Source organism: Rhinolophus ferrumequinum, chromosome 26 (assembly GCF_004115265.2).
Source record: "Rhinolophus ferrumequinum isolate MPI-CBG mRhiFer1 chromosome 26, mRhiFer1_v1.p, whole genome shotgun sequence".
In the NCBI taxonomy this organism is placed as follows: Eukaryota; Metazoa; Chordata; class Mammalia; order Chiroptera; family Rhinolophidae; genus Rhinolophus; species Rhinolophus ferrumequinum.
In genome coordinates this window covers 10,498,648-10,521,031 of record NC_046309.1, presented here as the reverse complement: position 1 = coordinate 10,521,031, position 22,384 = coordinate 10,498,648, and the positions used below count along the sequence as shown (strand labels likewise).

Here is a 22,384-nt window from a genome sequence, read left to right as displayed (position 1 = left end):
TTTTAATTCTGACCTTCATAGGCATTTGAGTTCACGACCACTGATTTAAACAGTAAGATTCTGATTAATTGATACATGTATACCGTGTTTCCCCAAAAATAAGACCTAGCCAGACCATCAGTTCTAATGCATCTTTTGGATCAAAAATTAACATAAGACCGGGTCTTATATTATGTTAGATAAGATCCGGTCTTATAGTAAAATAAGACTGGGTCTTATATTAATTTTTGCTCCAAAAGATGTATTAGAGCTGATGGTCCGGCTAGGTCTTATTTTCGGGGAAACACGGTAATTGCTTAAAATGGTCTAGGCTCCTAATGATGGCAGATTAGTTAATTTGGACCAACCATACCAGTGAGGATAACTAGAAAACTGGGACAAAATACAAAAATCATTGATAAGAAATTTTAGAGCTTAGTAGTAAAGAAAGACTGCACCAGGCTTGGATTGAGAGGGTACAGAGAATAGTCCGGGATTTTTTTCCCCTTTGAGGCATTTGCCTAGAGGTTGAGTACTTTTAATAGGCTCACAGGGCTGGGAAGACAGGGATTGGAGTTCAGTGGTCACAGGGTTTCTGGCCTTGTGTTGGGACCCTGAAAGGCTACACTGTTACTGTGAAGATGAACCAGCTAGATGGTAATTCCTCACAGGGACTAAAGCTCAGCATCAAATCTTCTCAGTTCATAGTTGGATTAAATTGAAATCGTACTGCTGGTGCCCCAAGGTACCTGGTAGAATCAGGTAAATCCTCCCTAAAGGAAGAAAGCATCATTCTAGTTTTCAGATGTATTAAAGAATTTTACAAAATAGTCCAACACATAGTTAGAAATAACCAAGTATACTGGGAGATAATTCAGTGTGAACAAAATCTAGCGGATACAACAAACAATATAAAAAGACCCTCAGGGCTCCATCTTATATTGAAGATGATAAGAGACAAAATGGAAAATTTAGGTGGAGAAACTGAAAACTATAAAAAAGAATGAAGGGAAGGTCTAGAACTGAACATTACAGTACCTGAAATTAACTCAAGAGGGTTTAACAGCAGATTTGACATAGCAGGAAAGATGAATTAATGAACAAGAAGAAAATTTCCAGATTGAAGCTTGATAAACAAAAGGAGGAAAAGTAGAAGAAGGTTACCAAAGATGGTAACGGTGTAATTGGGGTCCAACGAGGAGAGAAGAGAGAATGGGAAGGAAGCAACATACAGGACAGACTATAATGGCTTATAACTTCATAATACTTACGAAAGACATCTAGCCCATATTTACATAAGAAGCCCCATAAATCCCCAGTCAGATAATTTAAAAAGAAGGTAATATTTTTAAAGTGCAAAGAGAAAATAACTGCAAAACTAACATTCTATACCCAGTGAACATGTTTTTTTCAAATATAAAGGTCAATGAAAGACATTTTTAGACAAAATAAACTGGGAGAATGTATCTTGAGTGAATCCTCACTCGAAAGTACACTTTAGGCAGAAGAAAAATGGTAAATGATGCATGATGGAATAAGAGCAATTAAAATGAATAAATGGAAATGTTGACTTACAAAGTGTTAAACGTGTTGGTGTGTGTCGTGTGTGTTGTGTATCACACAGCAGACATATTAGGATGTGAACTCCGTGGTCTAAGACTTAACATAATTTAGGAAGATGGTAAAAAAGTGCAAATTAATATTAGATGTACGTCAAGATCTGCGTTTTGTAACATCTAGAATAGACACTAAAAGAATAGTAAAAGTGTATGATTATCAAGATAAAGGGGGAGAATGGAATAATTAATAATCAGTCTAAACCCAAGCCAAAAACACCCAGGCATAACATCAGGAGTTTGCTTCTCCCCACTCCCCGTTCCCCATTTATGCTACAGGCAAATATTTGTGACTTCCACAGCACAATTTTATTCTTTAAAAGTGATTTCAAAATGTTTGTTTATAGCATCAGACTTTCATAATTATGAAATTGTAAAGTAGTTAATAAATCTGCTTAATTACCTGTGATTACTTTTTGGCAGGTCTGCCAAGTGAGCTCTGTAAGCCTCTAAAACTATGATGATGAAAGTGTGTCATTCCCAAATTTTCAAAATAATTTAAAGAGTGTCCATGAGTAATAGACTCCCTCTTTCTTATGGGATAATTTTGAGGGAAGGGAAAACCTGCCTTCTTGGGATATATTTGGTATTTTTAAGTGATTATTATTTATATCCTTTATACTCTTATTATCTTAAGTAGTTTTCTGTTATTTCTTTGGGGCTTTCCCTCATTTTAGACAGATAAAATCATGTGAAAAAATTGACTTACTTGTTTCTTCAGATATCAATTTATAGAAGAAGCTTTTCAGAATCAGAAAGTGATCATAGATACATTAATCACCAAACTGATGGAAAAAACGAAATACATAAAATTCACAGGAAATCAGATCCAAAACAGGTAAATTTATAAAATTTATCTTTGTATAATGTGTTAATTATGTTTACTTTTAGAACAGACATTTTACTTAACTCATGGTGAAGTAAGTCTAAAAAAGCTGTCAGATGGCTCTAATAATACATAGTTGATGAGACTTTTCCAGAAACTTTGGGTTTCTGGAAACTTTGGGTTGTAAAGCATCTTTTCAGCCATGAAATTTCAAAACTATAGTGGTAATAATAAACTTCATTTAGTAGTCACTCATTTATCTGGACGGTATTGATAATTTATATCTGGTTATCTGGTGTTTTTCAATTTTAAAGAAATAACAGGATTTTAAAAATAAAATCAACTCTTTTTGCCAGTATTGTAAAATATTTTAACAATTATATACATAATGGTCATTTTGAGGATTGTTGAACTTTGAGATGCCTCCTCTGGGCTGTGAAGTGGAGATATTAGGACACCAGGAGACAAATCATTAAACTGTTTCATACACCTTTTATTCCTTGTTGCATACAATGCCTCCGCAGTTTCTACATGTTACCTGTTACACTTTTAGTCCTCCAAAGGAGGAAATCGTCAACTATCCAAAGGCTTATGTCTCACAATTCAGTGATTGGGAAGCAAACCACTGACCTCTGTGGGGAACTGGGAGTTTGGCCCCCTTTTTATCCCATTTTGACACACACTGACATTTTACAACACCTGTGAAATCCCATGTCCCTTTTCTTTTGGTGTTCTGCACATAAAAGTAACATGTCATTGCCTAAATAGATCAAGAAATGCTTATAAGAAAGCCTGCATAAGAGAGGCATTTGCAAAAAAAAAAAAAAAAAAAAAAAAAAATTTAAATAAAAGTTAAAATATGTGAATACCCACAAAAACAACAAAAAAAAAAGGCATTTGCAGCGGATTTTTGAGTGTTGTTCACAGGGAGAATTGTGTCAGCCTTTTGTAGCTCGTCTTCAGTAATTTGTTCTTACCATTTTGAAACATAACTCGGGTGGGGCATTTGGGAATTTTTTCCAAAGAATTCTCTGCTTTACCTGAGTTTTTAAAAGCGATTCTTAAATATAATTTAACCTTTTCTTGATGACCCATTATTACTGATATATCTATTCATTATATAATACATTGTGGTAATAACAGTTTTATTGTTTTATTGTGTCTTTCAGTTTTTATTCTTATCAGCTCTCATTTTACTTTTCTCTTTCACATAACAACTACAGTTAACCAAATGCTATTTGGTTACTTACCATATTCTAATCACAATACTGTTATTTTACCAAGTAGAGTAATTGGTGAGTTTAAAATTTTTTGTATTTGAATAAATTGAAAACTTGTAATGAATATTTATGGAATGATAAGGAGAGATAATTATAGGCATTTCTACCACCTAGTGGCAAATGATAGCAATTGGAAAATTACTAATTTTATGTGAAAGATCCACCCTTGATGAAATTGATCCTTTTGACTTTTTTACTCTTTCACTATGTACGTAGTATGAGCTATGGGCCAAAGTTCACTTTTTTTTTTTTTTTTTAAACATATGTCCGTTTGTTCCAACACCATTTGTTGTAAAGACTGTCCTGTTGCTATTGAAGTGCCTTGGCACCTTTGTGGAAAATCAGTTCACCATGTATGTGTGAGGTTATGTCTGGACTCTGTTCCATTGTTTTTCTTTTTTGCCAATACCCCACTTTCTTCACGATTGTAACTTTTTATAGTAAGACTTAAAAAATCAGATCTGTGAATTCTCCAAATTTGTTTTTTTACCTTTTTGTTAGTGATTTGTGCTGTTTTTACAAAGTAGCACATTGTGTGGAAGGATTTGGAGTTTTGAATTGTGATAAAACTTAAAGAACCTTTGGATTAATTGCTCATGTCTTTATAGTCTACGTGATTATAGATGGATTAAATTTACTGGACTGACTGACTTTGAAATTAATTTGTTTTTATGCATGTGCAAACATGGCACTGTTTATCCATTTTTCATCCTGTTCTACCATCATGAGGATTTAAACTAGTTTTTTTAAAGTTGTTTGTGTTCCAGACTTAACTGGTTTACTTGCTCCTATAACCAGTATTGATGTCAAATAATTATCTTGAAAAATTTCCAAGAGAGAATAAAATCTCTGTCCTTTTGGTCTTAAGTTTTGGAGGGTAACTATGGGAAAAGCACACAGAAGAAAAGAAGCTTTTATTGATCTCAGTGTTCGATGGGTGCCCCATTAATTATTTTCTGCTTCTATAAGGTATTCTGGTGTGAGGCTATGTATTTTCTCTCTGTCCATCTCTATCTCCATGAAAACAGCTTTCTTATTTTCTATTATCAAAGGAAAAAGCATATTTGGTGGTTGATGAAACATAAAGTAATTATTTGGCTGCTCATTTAAAGACAAATGTGTTATTAAAAGTAGCAAACTACTCTTGTTGTCTTTTTGCTTCTATTCAGGTATAATGAACACTGTCGCAATTCAGATGACTAAATAAGTGACATGTTTACCCTTTCTACTTCTTGGTTGCAGTGAATATAATAGAACTTGTTTAGATTCATGGTTTTCATCTCATTTATAAATCTTTTTTTTTTCCGGTCCATCCTTTTAGGCTGAGTATTGATTTTCCTGGGTATCATCATAATCTTCCCAACCCATATTTTCTTAAAATGTGTTCATTCTCTGGCAACTTTATGCATTTTGATTTTAAGGTCTTTCAGATGAATTATATTTCTGCCATCTTCAAGAAAGTTAATTTAAACTGAAGGACCCTTAGAAATAGCTGAGCTTTTAAGAGCTAAAAAACAGTTGCCTAATTTAGACCTTAAGAAAAGTCAATTTTAAATATGGTAAAACAAATCTGCCTTATATTGTTCCCCCTTTCATTTAATTTTCAGAATAATTGAAGTAAATCAAAATCAAAAGCAGGTGGAACAGGATATTAAAGTTGCTATATTTACATTGATGGTAGAAATAAATAAAAAAGGGAAAGCTCTTCTGCATCAGCTTGAGGTAAGTCACTGTTAATGGGACAGTATGTTGTAGTGATTTAATCAAGTATTTCACATGTATTTGTGAATATGAAATCACAGCCTTTTTCATATAATTGTTTTATGATTTAATAATATTCTCCATTCCCATATTTTCCGTTGCCAGGCTCTACATTGTCAAGCTGACAATTTATAGCTTTGTAAAACACTAGGAATGTCTTTCTGTAAAATTTTCATCTTTATTGTTCTATAGCCTCCAAAATGAGAATGAATCTACATTAAGAAAGTTTTACTGGGGGCAAATGTGAATGGGTGCTCTCTAGGAAAGAACAGTCTTATTTAAGATCATATATGATGTTGATGCCCATGTATGCTATATGGGATTTCCAAAATGGGCTATTTATGGAAAGGATGGGAAAGACATTGGTTCCGGTATATCCAATACTAATTGTTTTTTGAAACCAGTTTATATCATGATGTTTTATAGATTTCTTTCTTCAGTTGATTTCCAAATACAATAATTGAGTGAAAGCATTTTTGAACTTTTGACACACCCTACAAATATAAGGCAAATGTAGTTAACTGAATTAGAAACTTTTGTGTGACGTGTTCAAGAACAAAAACTCAACTGAGTAAATGTGAAGATCTAATTGGCTTTATTAAGCGATTCATGAATTCAGCAGCATCCCCTCTAGTAAGTAGGGATACTCCCAGGAGGCATGTCTTAATTTTTACTGTTTACTTCATAGTGCAAAACATCATGCCTTGTTTGAAGGAGGAGCTCTGTAAATGTTGAGGGAGGAGATGAATCATTTTAGGGAGTCATTGAAGTGACAACTTGGCCTCACCAAAGGGGTGCAACTGAGCAAAAATTTTAGAAAGGCACGCTAAGTTAGCTATATTTAGTTCTCAAATACATGTTTAACCTTATATTAGGTAAAAGGAGGTACCTCCTGCCCTCAACATTTTATAGTCTTAATTGCAAAGGTCAGTTAAGGAGAAATGCTCAGGGCACGTTGGATAGTTGTTTCCCACTTCAGGTAAGAAAAACATTACTCTCTTCATCAGCTTTTTTTTGTACTCATGAAGGTCAAGATCCAAAGTCAGTGTTTGATTTCAAATAATAGGTTACAACTTCTACATGGTATATTAACATAATATTAATTGCATGATATTTTAGTATTCATGTAGTATATCAGAGCAGAAAGAATTCATAGTAAAGAAGCAATTTAGAATAAGAAGAGAATAATATAAATAATTGTGATATTCGAAGATTTAAAAAAGAAATACTAGAAACAATTTAGTTCAGTGTCTTTATTATATAGTTGATAAAATTATAGGGTCTTTGTCAGAAAGTTCTGTTCCTCTTGGGAAAGCAGGGTAATTTCTGTGGATTATCAACCATACTAAAGACTAAATAATTCTCTGGTCTTTTAGAAACAAATACTTATTTAGTGAAGAAGTATTCTGGCCAGAAGGAATCAGACCACATTTACAGTAACTATTTTTTCAAGGTTCTGGGATTTTTATTCTTTTAATTTTATTGGGGTGACATTGGTTAATAAAATGATACAGGTTTCAAGTGTGGTTTTTTTTAAAAAATAGAAGCATTTAAAGAATTTTAAAAGTTTTCAAAGCTCTGCTTAAAATCAAATGTCACTTAGAATTGCTTTCTCAGATATTAGTAGTGCATGCATTTCTGTGGTGGTTTCCAAACTTCACTGTAAATCAGAATCACTTGCAGATTTTTTTTTAAAAAAAAATGAAGATGAACAAAAGATGACCAAACCCCCAAATCTCTAGGAATGAACCTGAGGTTTGGTTCATTCAGGAATAATACTGTTATTTTCAATCAATTTTATTGACATAATTTTTATAGCACGTTTTAAACATGTCCGGTGATGTTTTGTAATTACCAATTTGTATTTCTTAATCCCTTTACCTTTTTTACCCAGCCCCCTTAGGTTCATTATTTTATTGAGAATATAAATAAGTCCATAATTGAAGTGTAGCAATTTTACTTTTAAACTTTTTTTTGAACCAGTTGAAAGCCCTATTTTTCCCCACTTCCAAGTAAAGGAGATTTGGATAGAGACCTTTAAAACAACCCAAGTTCTGTGCTCTTCACTTTTGATTAATCTGTGTCCTTGCTTGTGTACTTCCCTTACAAAAAGGGAAATCCCTTATAGAGAAATTCTGTGTTCTGTTTTTATGTGGCTTTTCCGAGAGTGCGTTGCCACCATTAGTCACTGTATAAATGGACTCCCATGGTAATTCTCAATAGACAAAAATAATATATCGTTACCATGTATAAAACTTTTAAGTGTTGTGTACCACTTGTTATGACTGAGTAGTACAAACTGGTTGCAATCAGGACTAGAATGCCTAAAAGGTGAAATCATGTGATTGAATAAGTCATGTGATCTGGTAACTAAATAGCTGGATGGTAATGTCTGTTTTGTGCGTATTGAATTTAATTTACTGTATTGTCGTTAACCTATAGTTTTTACTCCTTTTTGGATATTAGAAGATGCATGAACAGAAACCTTTACTCCCAGAATGTGTAAAACCAGACCAGAGTGGTGGTGGGGTCAGCTGAGGCAGTGGTGGGGGCTGTGCCTGTGGCATTCCGGGCAGTTGTTTGCTTCAGTGAGAGTGATCCTGAAAAAAAAAACCCACCAAAACCTAAGTATTTTCAGTTTCTGTTACTTGGATTCTTAGAGGTGGTGGTTATTCTAATTTGATAATCTGAAAATGACCGTTAAAATACATGTTATAGGCAGAACTGATTTGGAAATTATTTCTTCTTCGTAGAGCCTTGCAAAGGACCATCGCATGAAACTTATGCAACAACAGCAGGAAGTGGCTGGACTTTCCAAACAACTGGAACATGTCATGCATTTTTCCAAATGGGCCGTTTCCAGTGGCAGCAGTACAGCCTTACTTTATAGCAAGCGACTGGTAAGATAGACTACGAGTGGCATTGAATATACCATCAAAGCGCAGAAAGTGGGGTTATCGGAATGCTTGAAATTCAGAAATGATCATTAGTCGATTTGTGCTTAAATTCCTTTTTCCTATTTCTAATTTTAATTAATCAAAATATTTTGGTTTTAAAAAGTATTTTTAGCTGACAGAGAAGCACAGGTCCTTCATACGTTTTTCTGACGGGCGTGTGCGCTACCATCGGGGGTTAGACACTTGAGGGCATCTATTTGGGCTTGGGGCAACATTGCGTAGTATAAAGCTAGGGCTCCCCTGGGTTTTGGTTGGGTCACGAGGGGCACCTCAAGGGCCAAGCGTAGATGTGGGCCTGGCCAGTTAAGTGACAAGGTCTTGAAGGTCAAGCCAAGGGCCCACCAGGGCCAGTGCCAGACCTTGTCTCTCCCCAGTGGCCCGACTCACCAACTCGCTCATCTACCACGTGGCCTGGGCCATCCAAAGGATAATTGATCTATGGAAGGCAACATAGTTGTCACCTTCCCCCCACGTTGTTCCTTCTTTCTCCTGTTTCTCTTTGGCCTTGTGGTCATTTTCCCAGGCTTTGTCCCCCACCCCTATTTGGAGAGTCAGTTGCAGCCCCAGGTTGATAAATCTATTGATTGTGATAGTAAAAAAAAATTTTTTTAATTGTCATGATTTAGGTGTAACTTCAATTTTAATCTACTGTTGTCATTCCTATTTTGTTCTTTTTCAAGTTTTTGTTGTCTTAGTGGCAATTGAACTTAATACTAACAATAATGATAATGGTAAATATTTCCCGGTCATCTATAGTGCCAGGAATTAGTGCCAGGCACTAATTCTCAGTATTTTCCTTGTAATATTTCATTTAAACTTTTACATTATTTTTATGAGATAGGTGATGAAACCAGGGCACACTGTGAGGGAACATGCCTAAACCCACACAGTAAGGGATAGCCAGAATTCCATCATGGACACCTGAGCACAGAGGCTATGCTCCTTTTGTCAGCGCTACGTTATTTCTTCTGTCAGCAGTATATGGTGCTGCGTATTTCAGTTCATTGGCTACAGATGTGATGAACTATTTTACAGTAGTCGAGAACCTTGCTACTGAAAATATGGTCACCAATCACCTGAGGGTGGATCCAGATTCTGTATTTCTGACAATCTTCCGCTGACGCTGGCGCTGCTTGTCTGTGGACCATGCCTTCAGTAGCAAGGATCTGGAAGACATGTACTCACTGGAAGTCAAACCACATAAACGTTCTGAAAAATTCCTGCTTTACTTTTGTTTTATTAAAGATTCCATAGAGATTTATACTTTGAAATCAAATTACGACATCCAAATCAGTTTTCACCTACTCTTTTTTTTTTTGGAATTAAGTGACAGAAATTTCCAGTGACCATTTTGAAATAAGGAAGTGCACTACTGGATAAACTTTTATAAACTAGGTCCATATACTAGAAAACTGATTTGCAGCTATTTCAGAAGATATTCCTAATCGTGAATTGTATTCAACCCTTGGGATTTTCTTCCCCCCATAATAATCAATGATGTAGTCTCTCAATCTTTAGTCTTTTTCTCTATTTTTTTAACTTAACCGCTTCATTAGACTAATGACAAAGAACTATATAGTATGTACTTTCTCTGCTTCTTGTATTTTCCTAAAAGTAAAACAAAAGGGATAAAAGGAGGGAGTGAGAAAATTATTTTTTCAACTAGACTCATAATAAATATCTGTATGTGTGTAAGAAAGCATTATTCATACAATCAAATATTCAGTCAATCTCATCAGGTTAAAATTTTGTTGTAATTTGTCTCTAATTTTATTGTATGATTTTGTTTGTGATTATAATATGGACAAAACAAAAATAAAAGATGCGATTACTTAATCTGCATGGTGATCTTTTGAAATAGGAAAGAGGGAGATTGTCCTTTATATTATTTCTAGGAAAAAATAGGCACAGAGAATCATAAGGAACCAATATTAGCAGATTCCTGATTGACTAAATCGCGTTTTCTAATTTTCCAAAGCCTATGGAACCCAAATGGGCCTTCATGCATAACTAGAAGAGAATAGAGGTAATAAAATAATTAATATAGTTCATAAAATAATTTGTCTGCAATGCATGCAGAGCTGAGGCTTATGATTAATTTTATCCATGTAGAAGGATTGCCAATCTCAGAAAATTTGCAAATTGCTTTATTATACAACTCTGTTCTTCAGAGTTCTTTTGCTTTGTAAATATAGCCGTATTTACTCAGATTATCCTTTAAATGATAACTTTCATATGCTTAAAAAAGTAAGTGCCTAGCAGGCCAGAAATTTCAAGCTTGGCTTGCAATTCTTGTTAGTTCAGCTTTCTACTGTAGGAACTACAGTCAGTAAAAGACCAAACCCATTGTAATAGCAGAATTCTTTTAGAAGTCCAGTTTTAAATATATTTTGAAACATTTTCACAGTGTTTCCTTAGGATTCTTCTATCATCTGCTAAACATTTAATTTATCGTTATATTATTTAGAAAGAAGGTAAGAAATATTGACAGAAGAGTGACCAGGAGAGGAAAACACAGTCATGCTTTTTACTAGCAGTCGATACGTCTATAATACTAGTGATTAGGAAACTATTAAGGTATAAGAAGTAAAAGGGAACTCTACAATCCTTTTTCTCCATTTTTCCCATCCCCCTCATCTAATCAATCTTCCAAGACCTTCCTTGATGTTTATTGAATGTCTCATTGCCAATTCCTTCTAATCGTTGGGGCTCAGAATATATCATGCTCTCTTGCCTGGGTACTGGTACCCTTTCTTTTTTTTCCCCCTTATTAATACAGTATTTATTCCTTCTGTCAAACCCTATCTGGGGAGGTATAGGAAAAGGAACACACAGGGCAGACAAGACATGGGAGAAAGAACTATGGCAGGTGGAGACGGCTCCTTCACTTGGCGAAGAGGATGAGAAAGGCCACCATCAGGCACAAGGGCCCCATGGCCTCTGAGAGGGCAAAGCCCAGAATGGCGTAGGAGAAGAGCTGTTGCTTCAGAGAAGGGCTCCTGGCATACCAATGATGGGGCTCCCAAACACAGTCCCAATTCCAGCCCCAGAACAAGCCACCCCTACTGTGGCAACCCCAGCCCCAATGAACTTGGCTGCTGTGTCGATGTCCCTTGAAATGGTGATGGTTTGGAGGCTGCAGCCAGGAATAAATGATCTCAGGGTATGTGGGGTTGCCCCGCTGCTGAGGCTCTCATCTGTCAGTGTCTCTGGTCGTTTCAGCACCACTGCAGAAAGCGATCAGCTCAGCAGCTGAGAGGTGCTCCTGACCAAGGAGGGTGTGGAAACAAACTTGGCGCACACATACATTTTCAGGGGATATGGGGCTGTGGCAGGACAGCTGCTCTCAGGGCAGAGAAGACGGAGCGCTGCCCTTTCTTAGAGTGCCTGTTTTTCCTCCTGAGCAATGCTCATATTTTTTAGAGACTACCACGTTCACTGCAGGCTCACCTTTCCTCTTGGCAGCCTTCAGTGACCGAGACTGGGCTAGATCTACCCCCTTCTCTTGTTTACAAAGTCCTTGTGCATAGGTCCATAAAAATCTTACTTTTATCTGCGATTATTACAGTTGCTTATTTTGCTATGAATCTCACTAGATTTTACTTCTTAAAGCTAGGAATTTTGTGCTATCTAGTGCTTGATGTATTGGAGCTCAGTGAAAGTTTGATGGTGAAAAAATAAGGTACCAGATATCATCAGAAGCTATAAGTATGGACAAAACTGTTAATTTTTACAGGATTGGAAACTTAGAAACACTAGATTTCTTTTTTTTCTTATGTTTATCTTCAATAGAAAGGAGATAGTATACAATATTGCAATCTCAAGAGCTGTTTTCATATTTTAAAAAATTTTTGTCTTTTGCTGTTTGAACAACAGCTAAGTTTAAGTGTGAAACCTGAGTTCATTTAAGTTTAGATACATCTAAAGGGATTAACAAGCATTTTTAATACCATTATTTACCTTCTACACTAGTCAGGCTTTATAATTTCTTAGAATTATCTGAAACATGCATCAGGAGTTTTGACAAGTATAATGGTTTACATTTTAGATGGGTAATAAAAACAATTGGACAACAAGAGAGCTCTTTACATTGAATGGCAATAAAATACAGCAGAAAAAATTATTAAGATAAGGAACAGAGTTTGGCCAAGTTTGGTATTACTTTTAGACCTTACCACAACTTAATTAGCACATAGATAGATAGTAGCTATCTGAGTTGTAAATAAATTCTGTATCTTCTAGTTTTTCACCAGCAAAAGAGGTGGAAACCGTGAGATAATAGTGTGATGGAAGTCATGTGAAGAAAATGTTTCCACGAGGCCAGGTCTGTGTGTGAAAAGCTGCGGAAAGCCTGAATCCACTGGTTTCAGAAAAGAAAGGGAGGAGAGGAATGGGGAACAATAAATAATGAATGAGTCTTTTGAAGAGTTTTGTTGTAAAGAAGAGCAGGAAAGGGGGGCAATTAATGGCCCTTTCCCCCTTCCAGGAGAAAAGGAGCCAAGAGTTTCGTTTTTAGCTAGGAAAAATTAAAGCATGTTTATAGGTTGATATGAGATGAGTGATCCAGGAAAATGGAAAGCTTGGTGATACAGGAGAGGGAAGAAAATTAATGAGTAAGGTCTTTGAGTAGGCAAGAGGGGTTGGGTGTTATTGCACAAGTGGAAGCATTGGCTTTAGTTAGAAGTATGGCCATTTATAATCCATTGTAATAGGAGGGAACACTAATATTTATAGGTGACGGAAGTTTTTGGGAGCTCCCTGATTGTTTTAGTAGTGAAATAGTAAGCAAGACCATTAACTGAGATTGAGAACAGGGAAGGAGATGCTGTGGATTTGGAAAGAGGAAAGATTTGAAATAGCGTTTAGGCAAGTGGGGAAGTGAAGGACCAGAGAAATGTCATATGACAGCCAGTCGACCTTAAGGACGGACCTGAAGTAAGCAGTCATGTATTTTGAAGTGCGATCAGTCCTTTTATCAGTCCAATTAATTCAGGCAAAAGTTGGATTTAACCAGGGTTGTTTGTTTTGTTTTGTCTGGGGAACAGGTTGAGGAGAGGGAAGGGATTATGTGTAATTGGGTATGTGAACGAGAAAGGTGTTGGGGGTGTATGCAAGGAAATGCTTATGATTGACCCTGGGGTTTAAGCTGGATAAAGAGGAATTGGGTGATAGAGGATAAGGGTAACGGCAGGGTGAGCTCTAAGGACGGGCTTCTAGGACCTTTAGGGTTTGTGGGAGTATTGGTTTCTGGGCACTAGAGGAAGTAAGCTGGAAAGAAGGATCATCTAGTTGGATATTAAAATCAAGAATTATGACTGGAGTAATGTTGGAGACGGTGATAGTGAAATAGGAGCTAAACTCTTCAAGGACTGAGGAGGAATGACAAGTATTGACTGACAACTGCACATGGAGGGCGGTGGGAGGTGTGACGACATAAAACTCAAAGCACAGCAGCGCGGGGAACCATCCACCGACAGGCCTAGTTCTGGCCTGGACTTACCTTTCCTGAGCGGGTCTTTTCTATAACTCATTAGCCACCTGATCTAAACTCTGAATCCTTTAAAAGAGTAAGTAAAATACATAAAAGCAAAATTTATTTTACAAATATTTAGTTGGTGCTTCTGTGAAGTATGAATTTAAAAACCTAACTTTAACCTATCACTTGAAGATATTTTATTTTTCCATTTTGTATTCAACAGTATCGCCAACTGAGTTATACTTCAAAACTTTTAACATGTTTTGGAAAGAAAACTGCGTTATATGTCCACTCTTTATAATTTTATATATGCTTGTGTATTTTGTGTGGGCATACTTTCCAGAGACGATTTTTTGTGTATTTACTGGGAACTTAATAAATTATTTGCCTGATAAAGATGTTGAGTTGTCTCTCCTTTCTTCTAGATTACATACCGGTTACGGCACCTCCTTCGAGCAAGGTGTGATGCTTCCCCAGTGACCAACAATACCATCCAGTTTCACTGTGATCCTAGTTTCTGGGCTCAAAATATTATCAATTTAGGTAGGTCATTTATGTATATTTTCTACAAGTGCCATTTGTTTCTGGAACTCTTAATTATATGTTACTGAAAATGTATTTCCTTGTACCCACAAAATGTTTTCATTACCGTGTTTTAAAGACATGGAATTTTTGCTAGCATTTCACTAATGTGTGTATATGTGTGACACATGCATAAATATAAACACATGTAAATATATGGATGATATGGAACATCCTCTATATTGATTCACAATGTATCTAGACTTTGGGATTAAAGAGTCCCTTTTTCCATAGAATCTTGCTTGTACTGTTTATCAAAATAGGTTGATAGAACTCGACTCGTGACTGCCATTAATGTAGGATTTTTTTAATATTTAGAATGTTTTCTGTTAAAATAATATTTCTCATATTATTATTGGCTTTCTTACTCTTTAGACCCAGTCATCAGGCACCTAATGGTTCATTTGCTTTATCTTGCTGGGGAAGACTTCTCATTTTTTTCTTTTGCCTTTTATGTAATAGTTGTGTGTGTGTGTGTGTGTGTGTGTGTGTGTGTATGTATAATTTTTTTTAAAAATTTCCTAATTGAAGTGTTACCTGCATATAGAAAAGTGCCCAAATTTTAAGTATTAGAGCCCACTGAATTATCACAAAAGGAGACTGTCGTTTTGGTAACATTAGGAGCTCAAGTATCCTTGCAGATAGTTCAGCAGGAATTATTACTTTAGCTTTCTTGTTACATTATTTGCTAGAAGAAACAGTCAGTCTTTCTCTTTTTACCTGCTTTACTAATTTCTCATAGAAAAATTATAGAAACAGAAATTTAAGATAAGTTTACATCAGTAAAAACAATAAAAAACAGCATCTCCTGTTTGTGAAAAGTTTGTGAAACTCAGATAAAATAAAGTTAAACAATACGCTTTACTATAGGACTACTCAGAGCTGTCATGTATAGTTCTGTAAATTGTCATTTACAATGAGGTTTACATTTTAAATTTTCCAAGAAGGAGACAAGTTTCTGAAACTCTGAGCAACGTCTTCTCTATGCAAGGGAAAAATCTTGATCTAGATGGATATTCGGTTAATGTTTTGGTGACTTGGGTACATTGTTCAGTCTCTCTGAATCTGAGATCCCTTATCTATAGAAAGGACTTTAACAGGAATACACAGAGACCTACTGTCACAGTGCCGAACACACAGTAAGTATTTAATGCATGGTAACCATATTTTCTACTTAATAAATACAGACCATTTAAATGAGTCTGTACTGTTGAAGAAATTAAGCTTTGCATTATGCTTGGATCAGCCCTATTAGAGAGAGGCACCTTTAAACTCAAAGTGCAGTTGTAAGCCAAAGTATTCTGACAGAGACCTGATATACTAAGTATTGTAAAGGTGTAAGGAATTTGAGACGTTATAGATTATTGATACTAAAGAATCAGAAATACTTTGTGGGATTTTTTTGGAACCAGTGTCAGATTTGCTTGTTTTGATAACAATAGCAGTTCTCAAAATACAGTCTGAGGCCCTTTCAGGTAACCACAGAGACCTCCGTTTTCCATGTGTGGCTGGATTTTCTTCATATATTTCAACCTAAACAATATTTCAGATTACAGATAATACAGATATCTGTATTATCAAATACAGATATCTGTATTATCAAATCGTCCCTGGAATGTATGCCCACAAATCTGTAATCAATATTACAGATTACAGATAATACAGAAATAGGAGAGTTCAGCCATTAAAGCCAGAAAATGTAAAATAATGCCTCTCTTCACTAAATTTTTTTTTGATAATAGTTATTTTTCACAAAAGGGTGATAATGGGCTTATTTTTAAGTGAATTAATGAATAAAAATGTTGAAATTCTCATTTAGTTTCTAATATGGTAAATTTTGATAGATAGAATCTCCATTAACAAAAGCTCTTTGGGGCCTTCTATATTTAAGAGTATAAAGGGTTCCTGAGACCAAAAAGTTCTTGGCAGTTTTGAAGTTCAGCAAAAATAGCCTTGCAAAATGTGATATTTCACTATGGGAAAAACTGGAACTTAACCTTTTCTCTTTAATTAGGTTCTTTAGTAATTGAAGATAAAGAGAGCCAACCACAAATGCCTAAGCAGAATCCTGTCGTGGAACAGAATTCACCGCCACAAGGTGGTTTATCTTCAAACCAGTTATCCAAGTTTCCAACACAGATCAGCCTAGCTCAGTTACGACTCCAGCATATGCAGCAACAGGTAATGGCTCAGAGGCAACAGGTGCAACGGAGGCCAGCACCTGTGGGTTTACCAAACCCTAGAATGCAGGGGCCCATCCAGCAGCCTTCCATCTCTCATCAGGTAAATTTGGAAGCAGGCCTGTCCTAACTTAGATAATTATAGTACAATTGTATTCAGCAGCTCTTAAAATAACCAAGACATCCATCATCTATGATTTAAATATATTACATTTATAAAAAGTTATCATATTGAGGATCCCTGATTTAACTCCTAGATTTCAGCCCTTCTCGAGAAAGAATTAATGGTTTATTTAGTTGGTACGTCAATTTTCATCTACTCTTCATTGTCTTCAAATTATAATAGAGGATAAATGATGGCATTCCTAAGTAGTCCATACCTGTGATCGATGGGTGAAGTTGTGTACCTGTAAATCCTAATTCCTTTATTAGTTCTTCATAATGAATAACACTTCAGGTATCCCTTCTGTGGGGATGCAGTGTTTAGCAAACCACATTGCACCTTAGAAATTAGGGCAAATTGAAATAGAAAAGGTCAGGGGTGTGGTTCATTAGAAATCGCCCTTTTTCAAACTTTATTTCTGAGCAAATATTCTTATTTTCACTAGATATGAGATACTCTGTTTACTTTTAATCCAGTTTTTGAAGATAAAAGGTTTGCATACTTTGTTAAATAGTTTAACTATCTGCTCAGGTTAGATGTGGGCATAGTTAGACTTAATAAAGGCTTAGTAAGGAGTATAAAGTCTAATTCATACAAATTCTCTGTTATTTCAGTTACATTTATTAATTTATACTGTTTGTGTTTCTGAGAAAGATTTGAAGTGACTTACAGTAAATGACAAATTAAATGGAATGGGGTTTAATACCAGTCAAATAAAGTATAGAAATAGGCTAAGAATTTTTATTATACACGAGAACAAGACTTAGCTCAACTTTTTGACAACCTAAGCAAAAAAGAAATAGAAATAGTATCTCTATTATTTGATAAAAAGGAAACATGCCGATTACTTAGGGGAGAAACTTTTTACTAGCATAAGAGGAATATATAACGTGGGTCTTTATGAAAAAGCAATTAAATGGCATAATATTTTTGTAGCAATTTTATAGAACATAGAAATGGCCTTCATGGGACTCTTACTACAACCCTAAATAAAAGTTGTGGGCCTGTGTAGAGGATTTTGTTAAGCAGCTTCTTTGAAGGCCTGAGGTGTATTTGAGGTGATGTATTTGAGGTTTATGGCTTTCCTGTAATTTGATTAGAAGGCACGTCAAGTCCCGGGGAATATTAGTTTGTCCAATTGATTATTCCTCTCCAACATTGTTTTAACCCAGGTTTTTACAGGAAGTAAATAACAAGCAATTTAAAAGGTCTTTGGTGAGTGTCCATGGGAAAAGAATTGTATGCTTTAGATGCCAGGAGCGCAACTGGCAAAGCTGAAATTTTGTTCAGAAAATTGAGGAATAATTTTGTCACTACCTCTGCAGACTGCAGTGACGTATTGCAGGTAGACTGCAAAGAGTACCAAGATTTTTCTGAAGATAAATGTGAAGAGGAGAAGAAATAGAAAATAATTACTGTTGAGCGCCTAGTGCTAAGCATTTGCATGATAAATATGTTTAAGTGTCTGAGAGATGGTAAAGTGACTTTTATTTAATAGTTTATTAACTTGAAAAAGCATAAATCTATCATTTGTGTTAATTGCCTTTTCACTAAGAAGTGAGGAACTGAGGCAGTTAATAGATACTATGTGACTTGGTTACATTCTCATAAATAATTTATATAACCAGTGACAAAACAGAAAATTACCCCTGAACCTTTAGTTTGTATATCTTAGAAATTTTTCCCCTCTCTGATTATTACTGCAACATAATCTATATAATGTACAATCTCTATTATACAGCCTAATTTTCCCACTTAGAAATGAAGTAGTTTTTGTATCTTTTGGTCATTACCTCTTTTTCTGTTGACTCTCAATGACTCCTACACTTTCTTTCACCCTCTTACCTCTCATTTTTAGCTGCTCTCTGCCAAACACCCACTCATACATTATTCACTCATCAATTTGCAGTCTTCTATAAATTTTTACACTGCCCTTTCCCTAGTTTTCTACCAGTTTACTTGCATATATATGAGGGAAAATGACTTGATAAGCCGATGTGTGTGCAGCACTAGCTTTGGGTATACTCAAATCGTACTCTGTATCTGTCCAGAGGATCCAGGTAAATTGAAAGGACTGCTTCTAAAAATCACTTACATAATAGCTCCCTATTTCTTCTTCTTCTGAAGATTAATTAACCATGTACTGTGTGTTGTTAGAGTTATGTGATACAGAGGTAGAATACATAGTTATACGAGTGGTACAAACTTGATAGACATTGCACATCTGTTTAGCAGTATACAGTATATTCTATCATACTCCAATGGATAGATGTAAGTTTGTTAGCACTGTCACATATGTTATTTGATACATAATTCACAGTAGTGATTCTCGCTCCGGAGCCAGACTTAACTGCTGTGGAGGTACTCTCGTTTATATGTATACATTAATTTTCTTCAACAGTGGGTGGATGTTAGAAGGACATTTGTTATCCTTTATGGTTATACACAGTTGGGAACTACTGACCTAGAATAAAATCAGAACCTATAATAATGAAGGTACTTAGAGTGAAGATGAGGTTGATGATGATTATGGGTCAGTTTGCTTAAGATCTCAATTGTTTCTCTAGTCTCTGTATCTTGGAAATTAATAGATTCCATTTAATTGAAATAATGCTGATTGTACTATTTTGGATGTTCACAACCAATTCCTAATCTTATTCTTTCAAGTTGCTTTCCCTGTCAAAGGGTTCTTAGAAATTAACTGAATCAGCAGTTTAGGGGAGGCATAAAAAACTCATCTCACATCTTACCAGACTGTGAGCTTCTTGACGGCAGGGTTGACATCTGATTTCTCCCAGAGTACGTAACTCTGGCATCAAGTGTCACTTCTTGACTGAATCAAGAATTTGGGTGGAGGTGTGAAAGTAGGGTAGCAAAAGCTTGTACAACTACCTTTATTCTCCCTTAAGCATCATTTTGGATACTTCTGCACTTTTAAAAAAATTATCTCTTAGATAAATTTAGACGTGTTCCACTATAATTCCCCAACTATTTTCTGTTTCTGTTTCTATGATATAAAACCCTTCAAATCACAAAACTTTAATAGAAGAATCAAAAACAAGTGTTATAACATCAGGTTTTTTGCTTCTGTAAAGTTTGGACATTTTTTCTGTTTTTCTCTAATGTTTTTTTTAATCTTCACCCACAGGATTTCCCTTGGTCTTGAAACAAACAGTATTTAAATCTATTTTTCATTGGGTCTATAATTGCTGGCTACTCTGGAAAGTTACTCAGTGTGAACCCAGTGCTGAATAATTTGTAAGAAAGAGAGGGGAGAAAGAAGCAATGTTACCCAGGAAAGGAAAGGAAATTCCAAAAAATGGGAGAAGGAAGAGAAAAGAGGGCAGAGCTCTGCACTTTATAGCTCTCTTCCTTTCACGGTGTGAAAGTTTAAGGTGTTGCTACTTCAACTTTATAATAACTTCCACATTGATTTGTCCCATTGTGAATGTGGGAATTAATAGTTCTTTCTCTGAGAAGTTCTAATCATACACAGTTAAGATACCCTGAAAATAAGTATTTGCAGTAAGTTGCCAACCATAGAATTGGATAGTCAAGATGAGAATGGCATATAAGGTTACCTTTTTCTGGAACACTGGTCTCAATTTACAGGGCTAGTATTTATGAGTAAAGTAGGCTTGCCATCCCAGCCCTTGCTCTATCCTGTAATCAACCAATGTTGTCCTTGAAGGGTTTCCTTTCAGAATCTATTTTCTTTTAGGGAAACCCATCCTCTGAGCTGTAATTAGTCAGTACCTTAACCCCCAGCTAAATACCAGGACACATTTGGTGATGATATGGCAGACTAGATTTTGATAAAAGCCTTAGTGCTGTCTTTTACTAGCTGTGTGACTTTTTTCAAGTTATCTAAGCTTTCAGATGTTTAGTGTGCTGATTTGTAAAACAAGGGGAGGGTAATAGAGATAACATATATAAAATGCTGATCACAGTGCCTGGCATATGGTTTGACCTCAATAAGATCTAAAACTCATATTTAAATGTTACTAGTATCAACTGCTTTCATTATTTTTATTGATTTATTTATTGATTGATTAAATTTATTGGGGTGATAATGGTTAGTAAAATTACATGGATTTTAAGTGTACAATTCTATAATACATCATCTATATATCACATTGTGTGCTCACCACCCAGAGTCAGTTTTCCTTTCACTATTAATGATTTGTTTAAGAATGTAGACCTTGGAGCCAGCTCCATCCATTACTATCTCTGTTAATCTTTGACAAGTTACTTAAATTCTCTATACCTTAGTTTCCTTTTCTGTAAAATAGAGAGAATCCCTACTTCACAGGATTGTTGTGAAGATTGAATGAGTTAACACATGTAAAGCCCTTAAAAGCAGTTCCTGGCATGTAATAATTACTGCTCAGTAAATGTTAGCAATTATTTTAGGTTCAAAGAGGGCAATTTTTTGCAAAAGATAATCATCAAGGACTTAGAAGTTTACCAAAGACAAGTTTTCCCTACTTCCCAAGATGGCTAGCTAGGTTTAATGCTAGTATAACCTACTTACAGTTGGAAACCCGTCTGCCATGGCTTTTTCCTAAGAAAACTCCTTTTCTTTAAATGGCTTATACACATTCTAGAAGGCTGCCTCCTTCACCGATTACCTTGTTGTAGTATTAATAAGTGACTCAGCTGGTAGAGTTGTTGTCTTTTTGTAAAAGTTACAGAGTTCTCTATAATTTATCTTTTGGAAGATGATTGTTACTGAATTGGTTTAATTTATTTTTTCCAGCAACCCCCTCCACGTTTGATAAATTTTCAAAATCACAGCCCCAAACCCAATGGACCAGTTCTTCCTCCTCATCCTCAACAGTTGAGATACCCACCAGCCCAGAATATGCCACGACAAGCAATGAAGGCCAACCCCCTGCAGATGGCTTTCTTGGCTCAACAAGCCATAAAACAGGTATATATATTTATTTCTCCTTATTCTACTTCTCTCTACTCTCAAATCACATTGAATTTATAGATAAAGCAACAGTTACATATGAAGAGCAAGAACAAGCTTTTTAAAAAATAAATGTGAATTACCAAGTTTATTAGAGACAGACCTATAGAAACAAAGCTAAGAGGAAAGGTCTTGATGCTTTGCAATTAACAAGAGAAATCAAGCCACTTTATATGCATGAAGGCTCAGAATAATCAGTGAGTCAAAGATATTAATTTTTTGCAATACTGTATGTAGCTTTTAGGTGAATACATTAAGTTTCCTAAGGCAGAAGTATTCTAACAAATAGAGGGTACATTCTGCAAAAGAGAACAATAAATGCATCCTTAAGTGTTTCAAGGAGAATTTTGGAAACAAACTTATTATGACAGTTTTAATATGGAGTACATTAACATCTGATAAAGTTTAATATTTAAGGTTACGTATTAAATCAGATAAGATATAATATATTCTCTATATGGTTGGCAACTTATTGCAAATACTTATTTTTAGGCTATCTTAACTATATGATTAGAACTTTTCAGAGAAGGAGCTATTAATTCCCACATTCACAATGGGACAAACCAATGTGAAACTTACTGTAAAGTTG

General features: G+C 35.3%; 1 protein-coding gene and 1 pseudogene across 2 annotated transcripts in view; one reads left to right on the top strand and one right to left on the bottom strand.

Moving 5' to 3' along the window:
* Positions 1–22,384, top strand: part of TRIM24 (tripartite motif containing 24) — an 84,968-nt gene that overhangs the window by 50,330 nt on the left and 12,254 nt on the right. Inside the window, exons 5-10 of one of the 2 annotated variants that reach the window (XM_033098967.1) lie at positions 2,317–2,433; positions 5,309–5,423; positions 8,216–8,362; positions 14,321–14,438; positions 16,492–16,658; positions 21,580–21,753. In XM_033098967.1, coding sequence (XP_032954858.1) covers positions 2,317–2,433; positions 5,309–5,423; positions 8,216–8,362; positions 14,321–14,438; positions 16,492–16,658; positions 21,580–21,753 — 838 coding nt within the window. Of the gene's footprint in view, positions 1–2,316; positions 2,434–5,308; positions 5,424–8,215; positions 8,363–14,320; positions 14,439–16,491; positions 16,761–21,579; positions 21,754–22,384 lie in introns of both variants that reach the window. The other variant, XM_033098966.1, reaches the window with a different exon arrangement.
* Positions 11,270–11,840, bottom strand: LOC117018150 (ATP synthase F(0) complex subunit C2, mitochondrial-like; annotated as a pseudogene).